Source organism: Sylvia atricapilla, chromosome 2 (genome assembly GCF_009819655.1).
Source record: "Sylvia atricapilla isolate bSylAtr1 chromosome 2, bSylAtr1.pri, whole genome shotgun sequence".
NCBI classification, from domain to species: Eukaryota; Metazoa; Chordata; class Aves; order Passeriformes; family Sylviidae; genus Sylvia; species Sylvia atricapilla.
The window spans coordinates 41656095-41670744 of record NC_089141.1 but is presented as its reverse complement, the minus strand read 5'-3'; the positions used below and the strand labels follow the sequence as shown (position 1 = coordinate 41670744).

The following is a 14650-nucleotide window of genomic DNA, read 5'->3' as shown; positions in this document are numbered from 1 at the left end:
AGTACGCATGAAGTCAAGGGACACACACCAAGAAAGGGAAAGACTGAAATTGAGCCACAAGCCACACTGTGAGAAGGATTAACGCTGGATGTGTTACACTTCACAGCATAACCTCTTCTACAGTTAGGCAGGGTACCACAGACATTCATCAAAAACAAACTGTTCTACAAAAATCCCACAAACCCCCTTCTAGTCCATCATCCATTTAAACAACCCCTGCTCTTTTTGACCAGTTCCTTTCCCTTGGTACAAAGATGGATGAGCCAGCCCCAGCTGTAACCAAAGGTCAGGGCACAGACACTCAGAGTCCACCTAACACTTCCCCTTGCTCCCTCTTCCATTGGAGGGACTAAGGTAGAGACAAGGATGAGGAAGCAATGGTGTCTCTAACAACAGCAATTCAAAAACTAAAACTAAACCTAATGTTTCCATTTACAAAAAATGTCCTGGAGTTCCATAATCACAGCAGGACTGCTTTGCTGTCGATGAGAAGCCTAAAGCAAGAATAGTGAAATTGCACAATCAATTACACATATTAAAAGCATAAATGCAAACCAAATTCAATCTTTGTGGTCATATTCATAAACTCCCAATTACATGGCCACATACCACTGTTTGCAAAGGACTCCTATCTTACTTAGCACACAGAAGAGATTTTCTAAAAAACCCTCCTAACTGATGTATCTGAGTATACATCCTATGCTCATACTCCTGGACTCTCTGCAGCTTTTCCTACTATTAATTAACGCACTGCCTCATCCTAGAAATGCAGCAAACTGGCTCCTGAATCCTTCCTAGAAGGCCACTGCAACACACAGCACCAGGAAAAAATGCATTCACACTGCTCAGTGCTTCTCACACTCCAGAATACTAATGCTTTAAATATTAACTGATCCATCTTAATGAAATAATTACTTCAGAACGCCTATCCAGAAAATAAAGAAATGGGAAAAAATACATATAAAAACTGTTGCACATTATCAATTTTGTCTTAACATCCAGAAAATGAGGTGCTGAGTTATGTCAAATAAAAAATGCGCAATGCCCAAGTCCTTTTATGCAATTTCTACTATGTTGCATTTCTAAAACAAAACTTGGAAAGTTAATGTGCTTAGTGACAGAAACCTTTACTCTCTTATTCTTACTAAAAATAGAATCCTTACATTTAAAGCATTCCACAATTTAACAATAATTTTCACAGTATGGTAATAAACCCCACATTACTGTATGCATTGATCAAGTTAAGCAGAGTATGCTCTGCATTTTGATTTTCTAAAAACCTCATGTTTCACTACCACAGGCATTTCTGAAGGAGTTCTTTTAAATATAATTTAGGTTCTTAATGACACAGATCTTTAAACTTTTCGGGTTTTTTCTCAGCTGCTTAGAAGAGAACCTTAATATTTTGTTAACATGCCCCCATGAACAGGAGCTTTTAGGTGATACAAAGTCTTCTGCATTTGTACACCAAACATAAATTACCAACCCTTAGGGCAGTTATTCCACTTTGTATCACAGAAAATAATGTCTGAGTTGCCTGAACATAAACTAATCTATAAATATTTAATGCGGAAAAACTCTTAAAAGGTTACCCAATGTGGTTACAAATTACTTTCTAAATCACTTGTACTTTTCATAAAATTTCTTCTGTTTGTTCTTTTACCTCAAACATTCAGCTTTTACCATTTCCTGAATAAAACCTTCGAATATATTAAAAACAGCATGAAATCATCTGTGTATTTCAGCATGCAAAATTGTAGAAGCAATAAGAAAGCCACGAGCTGATCATTCTTCAAATAAGGCACAGATGTTTTACTCCCCTTTTAAAACACAAAGTTCTTTCCTACACAAAACTGAAATTTATTAATAAATATAAGCTACTGCCAGGCAGTGGCCATGCCTGGGCAGAACCACTCAGGCTTAGAGTAACAGAAACAGAAGTTAACTCTGTTTCCACAGTTCTCAGATTAGACTGCAACCTGTGTCAGCCTCCCCAGAGTAGGGAGGGAGGAGAGTGCAGGCAGCAGTCAGATTACTGTGCAACTGCTCATCTCTGACAGTGACAGCAGATAAAACTAGTTCATACTTCACTACATACCAAAGGAAAGATGCTGCTTATTAATGCAGCTAGTAGGCTGATTAGCTTCAAGGTCATCGTAAATACCCTGTGCTGTTAAGTAACAGCCCAGAAAAAGAAGATTAAAAATACCGGTTGGAAAAAGTAATTACTTTGCTTAACAGGAGGCTCACCTTGAACACATCTAAATTCAGAAGAACACCTTGCCAAACCAGATGGTTATTTTGTTTATATCTTTTTACTATAGAAATACAGTTGCTACATAGCAAAGGATGCACCAAAATAAAAAAAAAAAAAAAAAAAAAAAAGAAAATCCCAATATGCACATACCAAATCTGCTTTACAAAAAAATAAAAAACCACCAAAACTCCCCTTACTGTAACACTGTATTTAAAGATTAAAAGAAAGAAATATTTCTCTGAACACCAAGGACAAAGACATCGAAATTATAAAGCTACTTGCCAAGGAAATGAAAGATTCACTTGAATACTTTCAATGAACCTTTATAATCATGCTTTACAAGAAATGTGTGCACTTCTCTCTCTCTTTGATACCGGCTCAATTCTTAATAGCAATGGTGCTGTTGAAAGTAAAAGTCACTGTTTGAAGGTTATATTCTTGTAAAGACCATTCTGCTATCATTTCTGTCGGGAAGTGGCTCATCGTGTATTGCAATTCAGTTCCCAGTGCTATAAACTGTGGTTCAGCATCAAAATTATGACTGAAAGTGGCAGCTATTTAGAGAGGTGCAAGCAAATTAGGAAGGGAAAAGAATTAAAACTGTCAAAAATTCCCAGGTTTTCAAGTCACATTATTCATAAATTAAAGCAAGTACAAGGATATTTGTTCTGCAAGTAAAAATAAGCTAACTGCATAAAATGATAAAAGCTAAGTCACGCATTTATCTTTTGGGAGTATTTATGACCTCTGATACATATGCACAACACGTCCGACTTCAAACAAGTGTTCTGCTAAGAGCAGAATTTCCTCTTTTCCTCTCCTCCTTCCTTGGAGCAAGTCCAATAAAAAATGATTAAGATTCATGAGCCTTACTATAAAGCGCACTTACCGGTGCTGGATTATCTTTAGCTTCCACACCGAACACATCCCGTTGTTTCACCGTCAGCAAATCAAGACCTTCAGTATCATCCTCGTCATCATCATCATCATCTTCAAAGAACTGCATGGAGTCTGAGTTTGGTACCCTGTTAGGTACATGAACTTCTTTTTCCTCCTCCTCCTCAGACAGCTCTTTAAATTCATCCTCAGACTCACCACTCTCCTCAGCACTTCCACCGGAAGCAGAACATTCCTCAGTTTCTTTTCTTCTCTCCTTTACCTTTGTTTTTCCACTGAAATTAGTTCCACATTTCTCCACTGTTTCCTGGTTTACCGAGGTGAGGGTATTCTCATTTTGCTCTGTCTCCTCCAAGTGGTCTGTCCCATTGGCTGCCTCATTCGCACACAGCTGCTTCCGAACTCTTTGAAGGAACCTCACACGAGGTGCCATTGCAAGGCCAAGTGATCTAAAACATGGAATTAGCCAAATAAATTTAAAAGGCAGATACACGAAATTTGACTAAATTAGAAGTCCTTGTTGATGGCGCAAGTGATTCAATTTCAATTATGAACATTCATATTAATATATTTTGATCAACATATTTAGAAAAATCTAACATGAAAAATACAACTGAACATTGGAGGAGGAAGCAAGATGAAATAACTGAGAACTCTCAATAACAATTACAAGCCACCCAGGAAGAAAAGCAAACAAAGATGATGGTAAATTGTACATAAGAGCCAATTACGTATCCATGATATATAGCAAAACATGTAATTTCACATTGAAAACACATTTATTTCATGCGAAGGACTGAGATAACACTGATCAATCAAGTGTCCTTCACAAGTGGAAGTACACACAGAACATTATCCCCCCCTGACCTCACAGTGACTGAGAGATTCAGAGAACAAACATGGAATGACTAACTGCAGAATAAGCTAGGGGAGAGACATTTCTCCCTTAAAGGCAATTTCACTTGCTTCCACCTCTCTATGTCCATGGCATATGTAACCAAAAGTGCAAGCAAAACTATTATTTTACCTAGTTAGTCATGACAATTCAAAGTTATATTAATAAGCATTACATGAAAAGTTACCAAAAAATAGCAAAAATTGAGGAAAAAGCAAAATTCCTGTCTAGCAACAATAATGGAGAGCACTGCATGAGAACAGGATACTCTGACTTCAACAGCCCATTTGAATTCAGTAGACTTTGTAACTGTCTACTCTTATTACACCTGACCCTGTCAAATCCAAATTTATAAAATAAAAAGGCAACTCTTTAAGAGTTCATGAGCCTTTTCATTAGGTGAATAAAAAATAGGAGGTGACACTGGTACTCATGCAGGGAATGCACAGAGAACCCATGACACAAAACTGAAAGTAGTACCTGGTGCTTGTACATACACTTAACAAAGGAACAAAGGATGTAACCAACTACAGTCGCTACAAATATACACACGCACCCACACCTGTAAAAGAACAGCCTCTTTTAATTCAAAACATGCACAGTTATACAACATCTCTCCTCTCAATGCTGTTGTAGTAGATAGCATAATTTTTTCTTTTCACTACACAGCCTCTGAAAGGAACCCAAGTTACAGCACAGGAGAAATATCTAATCCATACTACCCACCAGAAATATTATCAACAGTCAATGAAGTACCCAAAAGATACTGCAGAGCAGTAAGAGTGCACTGTAGGCACTCTTGAACTTTTAATGGTAGCCAATGGGAAAGGGTAGTCAAAAGGAGTGCCCTTCTTAAACAAATAAACAAACACCAATTATAAGCACAATCATAATTAAACAGGGCATTTTCTTTACCAGCCACAGGTTACAAGTAGACAGAAATCCAAACTGTTATGATAAAGAACAAATCTTCCAACTAATAAAGTTTATTTTTAATGTAAAAATTTTGGTTTAGTGTTTCTGATAATGCAGCACTGTTCTACATGCAATTAACAGCAATAACAAAGCAACTAGAATTTTATGAAAAAGGATCAAAGGAAGTTTTTATCCAGTGTATTTTGCACACTTACTGACAGTGCAGAGGATAACTCAACACCATTGGGAACTGAAATTGGAGCAACTAGCGATCTTAATGTTTTACTGTTTGACGGCAAACACTAATTACCTTTGCAATGAAATGATGTGTTAAAGTTTGGCCTATTGACTAACTGTAATGGAAACAACCAAACAGCAGATGTAATGCTTCACTGCAGCAGCTGGAAGCCATTCAAACCTGGAATTGGGCCTTAACACCAGGCACAGCGAAACACACATCAGGAGATTGCTGCACTCAATCTCTTCAGCAAGAGGATCGAAGTAGCAAAAATCAAATCCTTTGCACGAGAAACACTTTTTTGCTTTTCCAGATTTCACATTTTCTACATAAAGTATTGCTGTCAAGTGTTGACAAAGCAAGGCAAGCAGCAATACTGTATGGCAACTACACAGTCAGTGTTCTCTTTCTCAAGCAGACAGGCACAAGTCACACAGGGTTGAAACCTCTGATTTTATCAGAGCTTTCCTTCTATGCCTCCAGAGCTAACATCAAAGATCAGGAATACACATGCACAGGAATGTCTGGCAAGGTAAAAACTATTCTTTGTTCAACAAAAGTTACAAAACAGAAAGTGCAGCCCATTATGTGGACAAGACTTCACATCACAGATTTTTTTTTTTCATTCAAGTATGAAATTCCACTTGCCAGACTGCTGTACTGAACTGATGTCTTACTTTAGTAATTGAATAAAATTAATTGTCAGTTAGTCTTGGCAAATTTTTCTACACTGCTTAGCAAGCCTACCAAAAAGACCAGTGCTATCAGAATTCAAATTACTTCCAAAAGAATACAGACCTCAGGCAGAAGGAAGACAGAAGGTCAAATTTATTTGGTAGGACAACAATAGTAGATAAACTTCAAGAACATGTATGAAACAATCCTCCAATATTTTTAATTACATAACTTCTCAAAGAAATGTCAGTCTTTTGGCTCATTATTGCCTCTTTTCCATAGTGTGTTCCAAATGGAGAAAAATCTGGGACAAACAATCTGAACATTCTACGACTGCTAAAAGCTTCCCCATAAGATTTGACCATTCCTTTACAAACTATTTCTTAATTATTCACCAAATCTCTAGTTCATACTCAACTACAGTCATACTGAAACAAATGTCTGAACCAGCCTTTCTTTTCATAAACTAGAAAGGGCATTATTAGTTCTCAATGATTCATATGATTCCACTCAGACCACAATTATACTATGACTGCAGTTGCAAGGTTTTTTTACTAGTCCTACCATTTCACATACTCATCTGGAATAAGAAATGTGCAAGTTTTTCAGATAAAGACAGACAAAAAGCAGGTAAGTAATTTAGTGAGATTCCATAAATCCTAACAGACAATACTAAAAACACATTAACACCACAATGTAGTCCTCTGACTATGGAAGCCTTTAAATGGCAACAACAATTCAGCTGACAAACCGAACAATCCTGTTTCATATTTTGGTGTGAAATCAGATGGCTTCTTAAGAGCAAGCTCTTCTAGAAGCACATTTGAAATCAGCTTCTAAGGGCAATAGTGAAACCAAGGGAGTGTTTTGCTGCTATAAATCAAAGTACAGCCAACAGTTCTACTCCTCAACTGAAATCGAGGTGGCCAGACACCAGCATTCTCTAACATTGATTAAGGAATGCATAGAAGTAACTCAAGGAATGACCTATAGTGCTCAAGTACCTTTGTTAATTTAGTAGCAAGTTCACAAGGACCTTCAGGAAATAAAAGAGTAAAACTGCAAAGAAACTGTATGGTTTTAAGGAGAATACTACTTTTGTTTCTAGTGAATAATGAAGACCAAACATTAATTAACATTTTAAACTAATTTAAATGAATGGTGTAACAGACTTAACTCTCCCAACTCTTTAGAAAGACTGAATCTTAGACATGCAAACCAAAATCTATCCTTGCAAAAAACAAATGTAAGACCAGTTAAAATCTTTACATTTTTAAGTAGAAGTGTGACAAATGCTTCTAATTTGCTCCTAGAAGATTGCTAGTCCTTTTTAAAACATAAGCCATCTGTAAAGAATCTGAGGTCACATCTGCTGAACTGCTGCACAACAATTTCACACAAGTTACTGATTCAATCTGATATTAACTTAGTACATTTACTAAATATAGACATACTCCATTAGTGAACTACTTCAGAATTACTTGAACACATAAAAACACAGCACAGAGATTACTTTTACTGTAGAACAGGTTCAGACAAAAGATTTAAAATAGGTTGAAAAAGGTTAAATACTCCCAGAAGCTATTTCAAGAGAAGAAATATCTATTACTTGCCTAGCAATATATGATATATCCACATTTAACATTTGAAATGTTTTCAGAAGACAGGACAACCAACCATTCAAAACCAGGAGAAATCACATCAACTGAAAAGATTCAAATATGAACTAATAGGCTTTCCAGGTGGTCTGATTAATAATCAAAATGAACAGAGAAATTGCATTTGCTGTGCTATTTACTTTACCAGCCAGCTTTATTCCTCTACATTAAGGAGTTCAAAAGCCTGGCACTCTATTAATAATAATGAGGGCTAAGCTATTCAAGACTTCATGGGTCAGAACCAAAGAGGAGGAGAATAAGAGGATGTCATGGCTTCTAATAATTCAGGAAGACCAAGAGGCAGTCTTCCTTATAAAAGGAAAAGGAACCTCCACATTGCAGTTCCAAATCCTGGTGGTGCTCCTTGGTACCTGAGTCCCCCTGAAACCTGCTCAGAGGGCAGTACAGCAGAGCACAAGCAACAAGGTTTTTTAGAGTGCATTAGAAACCCTTTCTCCAAGTAAGCTGGCTTAGCCAACTCTGATAGGCACTCTACTGGAATTGCTACTCATGCATATGCAAGTACATTCACTTCTAAGGTGAGTGAAGGTCAACAGCCAGCTTGGCTGCAGAATGAGAAAAGATAGCTCAAGATCCTAGAAGAAATGAGGATGATGACTAAGAGAAGAATGACCCTGGACTTTGAAAGAGGAGACTGCAGCTTCTTCAGAAAGCCGTATAGCAAAAGTTTACAGAAGTAGTTACAGAAGCTCAGGAAGGGACAGCTGGATCTCAGGTGGCTGAGGGGGAGCTCAATGAGGAACATCCAAACCCTACAAATGACTGGAGGGAATGCTGGGGTCTCTATGAGCAATAACATATGAGGGTGACACTAACCAGGTAACAGCACGAGAAACAGTAAGCCTGGTTATGAAGAGTGGAAACAACAGGGGAAAGTCATTAGGAGCTTTCTTCTTAGTTAGGAGATCAGCATGTAGAAAAGTATAAGGACAGCCAGAAGGAGGGCCAAGAACCAACAAAGGGATCACAAGACGTGCAAAGCCTGCAATGGGCACTGCCTGAGGACGAGACAGACAACCCTGAGCAAGGTAACAAATGAAACCTTCCGCCCTGACCACGCAGTAAGCATCAGACCAGGGGTGGAGATCAGAGGGCAGAGGGTGCTTTCCCTTGCTGAGGAAAGGACAGACAGATGTGGACAGACGGATCATGTATTCTGCTATAATCCATTTCAGTCCTGACAGCACCTGCAGCTACGTACTGCCTTTTAAGACTGACCTGCAAGCAATACTTGCAAAACTATCGGGACACTAAGGATTGTGTATCTCACATTTTCCCAATAATTTGGCTTCAACTTGTTTTATTTATTCACTGTGTACTAATACAGGGACAAATAAAGAAAATACGCTGCATTTCTCCAGAAAGACATGATGACAGTCACAAAGTAAACTACCTTCCCTGGTAGCCCCTTAGAACTGTGACTAACCTGTCCATCTAGCACACTCACCTGTTAAGATCTGCCCCTAGAGAACAGTGTGTGTATGTATACATATATACATATGTGTGTGTTAGCAGTTAGCCACATAAAGTGCCTGAGAAAGAAAATACTTCAAAACACTGCCTCCTCTCCAGGAGACCAGACTAAGTAATTATTCCTTTTCACCCTGTTGTTTGTTTAGATTTTCTTATGTTTTCAAAGCTGTGCTTTGCAATCAAAAGACAAATTTCTCTTTTCAATGCAAGCATTGAGCTTCTCCTTCATCAGACTTAAAGGCTACTTATGTTAACACAAGGCCTACACAAGTTTTCCTCCAGCAAATTATTCTTGATAGCAATTTATTAATGAGAGAATACTGGAGAGAATAATAATGCACCACAGCTTAATGGTGATCAATTGCTAGAATATGTATATGTGTGTGTGTGTGTGTGTGTATGCACACATTTTTTATATATTTTGTTTTATATGTATATATATGATATTATATAAAAATGAAAAAGATTTGCTTTTCTGCAGACTCAATCAATGGAGCTTAAGAGAATCTCAGTGCACAGACATGTCAAGCAGGAAAGCAACTGGGAATGTGGGCAACAGCCTGAATGCAAGCCAGACAGGGGCATTAAGCAGCCTATTTTCTCTGCAGGATTTTTAGTGGAGTAACATCTATCAAGCTAGCAGTACATCTCCATGGAAGGGCTGAAGCACTTCTCAGAAAATTCACACAGAAGGTAAAGGGAAGAAAGGATTCTCATTTCAGGTTTTGCCATAACTTTTGTGTGCAGAACAGAAACCAAGGTTGCTTTTGGATGCAAAATTGAAACATACCAGATTCTGAGGGACTTTAATATAAATAAAAACGACTGATCCATGTATCAGTGGCTGTGTACTGAACTGAAAGCTAGGGAACCGCAGGGTATATATAGGTAGACTAGCAGTCTAGAGAGCAGGGAAGAAGAGCGCGAACAAATTAGAACAGAATCTCCAAATTATCTCCCAGATTAATTACCTTCTGACTTTTTGATTATACTACCACATATTTCACAGCCTTGACTAAACCTCTCCTACTCTCTCCAAACAACTGACCGGTTTCTTGCATTTTATTACAGGAATGATATTAGTAGCTTTAGAGAGCTGGGACTCAAAATTTTCAGGAAGGTCCAAATCCTGGCACACAGACCTGAGAAGAACAGAACTGTAGACTACTTCATCTACAGATACTAGATGGCACACCATGCTGAAATCCAGAAAGGGGCACTGGGATTCTGAAAATTCAGCATTACCACCATCTGCTAGTCTGTTTCTCACACTGGTTGTATTTTTGTGCTTATCCCTCTCAGCCCTAATCTTCTGCCACTATTCCTTACATTCATAGCACAGTAAGACCTACAACAGATTTTAAAGATGCTGACAAACCACACAAGAGAAGGGGCAGGCATTGCATGTAGCAAAAATTTTTGAGTTTTTGCTAGTTCGCCTTTTTCAAAATGTCTCAGCCCATGAAGTTAAAAAGCATCTTTTTTAATAGGCTTATGTATCCTTAAAAAACATAATCATATTAATGGCAGCATGGGACAGAAAGACCAGGTGTTCCAGTCTAGTAATTTGTCACATTTTAGTTCATTATGCCACTTGCTGGCAAGTTAGCCTTCTCTGTGTGAAATTCTCCACATATCAAATTAATTTGCTATGAACCTTTGAACACCTTCCTGCTCCCTTACGACTATCCTATATCCCATGAGATTTCAAAAACTTCACATCTTAAAACTATTTCAGGGGGCTGTCATCTGTAAAGTCAACCTGTCAAAATTAATTTCCCTCCCATACAAAATATGGAATGATTCACATACATGTACAAAAATAGACATAGCAAAATAGATGCTATTCAGTCTAGTGCAGGTGCTTCTCTTTACCAAATGCACTGAATCTTCTGAAAAGTAACTGATGGCCACGGAGAAATGTTCGAATCACACCCAAAATGAGACTGCAATACAGCATCTTTAGATACTCCAATTTCTTTTTAAATAATACACTTTACAGGTTGGTATTTAGCTATGAGGCTGAAAGGCAAATCTGGGGGAGAGAAAAACACCAAAACATTATCCTCTATCCCTTCACTTCAGAAGTTGTCTTCTATGGTATATAGCAAACGTACCTTCTGCTCTAAATTATTCCTCTGTACAGCAATATATTGTTTTTACAAATAATTTCCATTTAAAATGCTCTTGAAAATATGCAAAAGCTCAGCGTGAATATGAAACTAAACACACTAGAAGTCCAATTCTGCATGTTAACATAACCAAAACAGCTATTTAAAACTGCAAAACTTCTCACTATACAGGTTTCATATTTTAAGTTGACCATACTTACAGGGCATATTCTGCTAGGGGCAATTTGAAAACATCGAATACTTCCTTGTTCTTCATTAAGTAAACTGAACGCAAGTAGGATACAAAACACTGAAAGAAAAATAAAAGTATTCAACAAAAAAATACACCATTGAATTACCAACACAAGAAACAAACATTATATTGTTGCTCTAAACACAAAATAGAATTTCACTATTAGGTGCTCTAACATCGATTTCAGACTGAAATTCCTTTTAAAATACTCATCAGACAAAATTTATCGCTACTACAGGAGTGATGCAACTTCAGATACTGAAATATTTCATTACATTCACACTGGCTGAATTGACTGAATTTCCCAACAGTATGTCATGTTTTCCTAGAAAGAAAGCATAACAGATTAATCAGAAGGAAACATCACTGATTCAATCTGATTTTTTTTTCTCCTACCTTTTCTAAATGTTGTTATGCTATTCCAATACCTAAATTATGTGGAACTCAAAACAGACTTTGTTGCTATCAGTCTGAGGTGTCCTGACTTAATTTTAGCCATGAGCAGGAAGTTATTCAACTCAATATAACTGCCTTTCATCGTGGTCTAAAATGATTTATATTTAAATTTATTCCTTGCGTTTACCATCAGCTCATCATGTGCACACAGTCAATGAACGGCAATTCAGCTGACCAAGACAAATTCACTATACAACATGGACCAAGACCAGTCCAAGGTTGAAATACCAATTAATCACAGACTTTCTCCAAAACAACCGATAGCACTGCATAAGAAAATAACTTAACCTTGTATTGTGTTTTCCTGCCATCCTTCCCAAAAGGAAAGATTCTTATTCTTGTCATGCTTCCTTTACATAGTCTAGTTCTACCTAGCAGCAGCAGCAGCATAAATACTGGAATATTTCAAGTACCAGCAAAGATCACTGGACTTCTGCTGTTCATAAACTTATTTCTAACACATGCCAGAACGCCTACCATGAGGCTTAAGCCATCAAACACTAATAACAACAGCAAGCTACACTCATAGAGTTATATTCAAGCATCCTAAATCACACACTTGTTCTGTTATGTGCAGGCATCTATTGGAGAAAACTACTGTATTAATAATTCATGCGAAATTTAAAAAAAAAAAAAAAATCTATTTCTTGTTAACCTCAGATAGAGAAAACACCCAACAGTCAGGAGCATTGACGCCTTATGGGGATTCTTTAAATGCTTGTAAGAGAAAAAACACTTCCAAAGGTGAAATGACAGATAAAATAGTGTAAGCAATGCTATAAGCTCATTCTTTTCTCCTGAGTAAACCGAAATAAAAACAATTGATTGTAAGGTATTTAGAGCTAAGAGACATACTTTGCAAGCTGCCCATCATTTCACTATAAAAGTAAATTTTCATTTGCTTGTTTTTCCTAACGCTGAGGGATTTCCTAATGCTGAGGGGTAAAGTTTTCTTCCTGATTATGTCCTTCAATTAATTTTAGCTGTGGAAAGTGTAAACTCCATTCATTCAGCTGCTACCAAGATTGAGATGTAGAACAGAACACTTCTTTGCTCACATTGAATTATTAATCATTTTACCAAGGTAATTAGAAAGTTTAGGAAAAGGCTTCAAATTTGACAGATCTCATTAATCTACTGTTGTCTAGCAAGTGACAAAAATCAACAAAAGCCTCTTTTTTCTCTGCAGTGACAGACGGGAAAAAAAGTAGGTTACAAAAGAAGCATCCTTCCTGTGAATCCAAGATTTGCAGATCTGAATATCTACATGAATCACCACTTGCTACTGGGTTGAGATCTCATTATGTCTGTTGGATAACTGATAAAGCCATCCACTTACCTTACTAGCATATATTTGGTACACATGGTTTAGAAATTAACAAACTATAATGGGTAGAAAAAAACACATCTTTTGCATGCTTATCAAGCCCTACAATAACTAAGAATGAAACACAAACAGATGTATAGAAGAGTTGTTCTACTTTACAAGAAGAGAAAGCCAGCTTTTTACTTTTATTTTTTAATTTGATTTCGGTGCGTTCACTTCAAACTCTGTCTAGAACTTTGTCATCTCAGTTGGATTTTTTTCAGTTATCCTAAGACTTCCTCAGCCTGGGCACACACTCTGGAGCTAAGGGAGAAGAAATTTAAGTCAGTCTGAACTTTTTCGCTGTTATTTTACAACTGCTGTTGTCCCCTGCCATATCTGCTGTTTGGTATCACTCTCAAGGCTTTTTTTAAGTAACTGAACATTTCAAAAATATTATATGCATTATCTTCTATGGAAAACGTTATGGTTGAGCATCATTAGCATATTACAGCTCTACTACAGGAGGAGCTACAGGTCTCCAAAAGCACTGGAAATACATAAGGAAAAAAGTACCACGCTCTATGAATTTACTACCTCTAAATTTTGATTTATTGATCTATTTCCTGGATAACTGGTGTAAGTATTAAAATGCACACAATTTGATTGATGTGCTGTTTTGACAGTAATTCAAAAGTAACAGGGTGTGGCTGGAATCTCATGCTATAACACCCTGCACATCTCTCTGGGTGTGATTAAGAATTTAATGGACAGACATCACTCCAGTGCCACAGTAACATTCAAACTAGCAAGAAAAACAGATTCTTTTTTAAAATGCTTTCCAGAACTAGCTGAACTGACATATTAAATATTAAAATTACAAGAAATGCCAAAAGGCAGCATCAGTCCATAAGAAGAACTACAAAGGTTTCAAAGGAGGCCCAATCTGATTCAAACTGTCTTTCCAAGCAATAGCAGGGGAGCCATGTCCTACCAAATGAACTGTGAAGTTTGTTGAAGCCATTAGTAATCAAGAACTTTCTATTTTCAAACAAAGTAAAAGCACCTTGAAGTAAATCAGCAAGCTTAGAGGACACAATAACTTAGGCCTCATGCCCTCAACATATCATGGTAGACTACCATCCTATCCAAACTTCTCTGCATAGCTGCACTGTTTCACTGCTATCTCATCCATTCAAGTTGGGAATTTATTTTTTATACTACAAATGTCAAGAACTTGGCAGCTTGCAACAGACAGGCTAGACAATATAACACCCATGCCTCTGAGAAATCCAGCATTTCAGATAAGGATCCAAGGTCAGGATTTCATTTGCATTAATTTTATTGTTTTATTCACACTGACTTCACATCACATTGATGTAAGAATACTTGGGCACATTTGCATCGTATATCTGAACATTCATACTTAAACCTTAATAAGGAGCGACACTACTATGATAAAACTTGCCCATACTTCAAGTTTTTCAAAAACAGA

The 14650-nt window shown here is 37.2% G+C and overlaps 1 protein-coding gene across 1 annotated transcript in view; it reads right to left on the bottom strand.

Annotated features, from left to right (window-relative positions):
• LOC136357602 (probable ATP-dependent RNA helicase DDX10) overlaps positions 1-14650 on the bottom strand; it is a 157941-nt gene that overhangs the window by 107868 nt on the left and 35423 nt on the right. The window contains exons 12-13 of the mRNA XM_066313022.1: positions 11362-11450; positions 3147-3603 (exon numbers count right to left, since the gene is read on the bottom strand). Of these exons, the coding sequence (XP_066169119.1) occupies positions 3147-3603; positions 11362-11450 (546 nt within the window). The remainder of the gene's footprint in view (positions 1-3146; positions 3604-11361; positions 11451-14650) is intronic.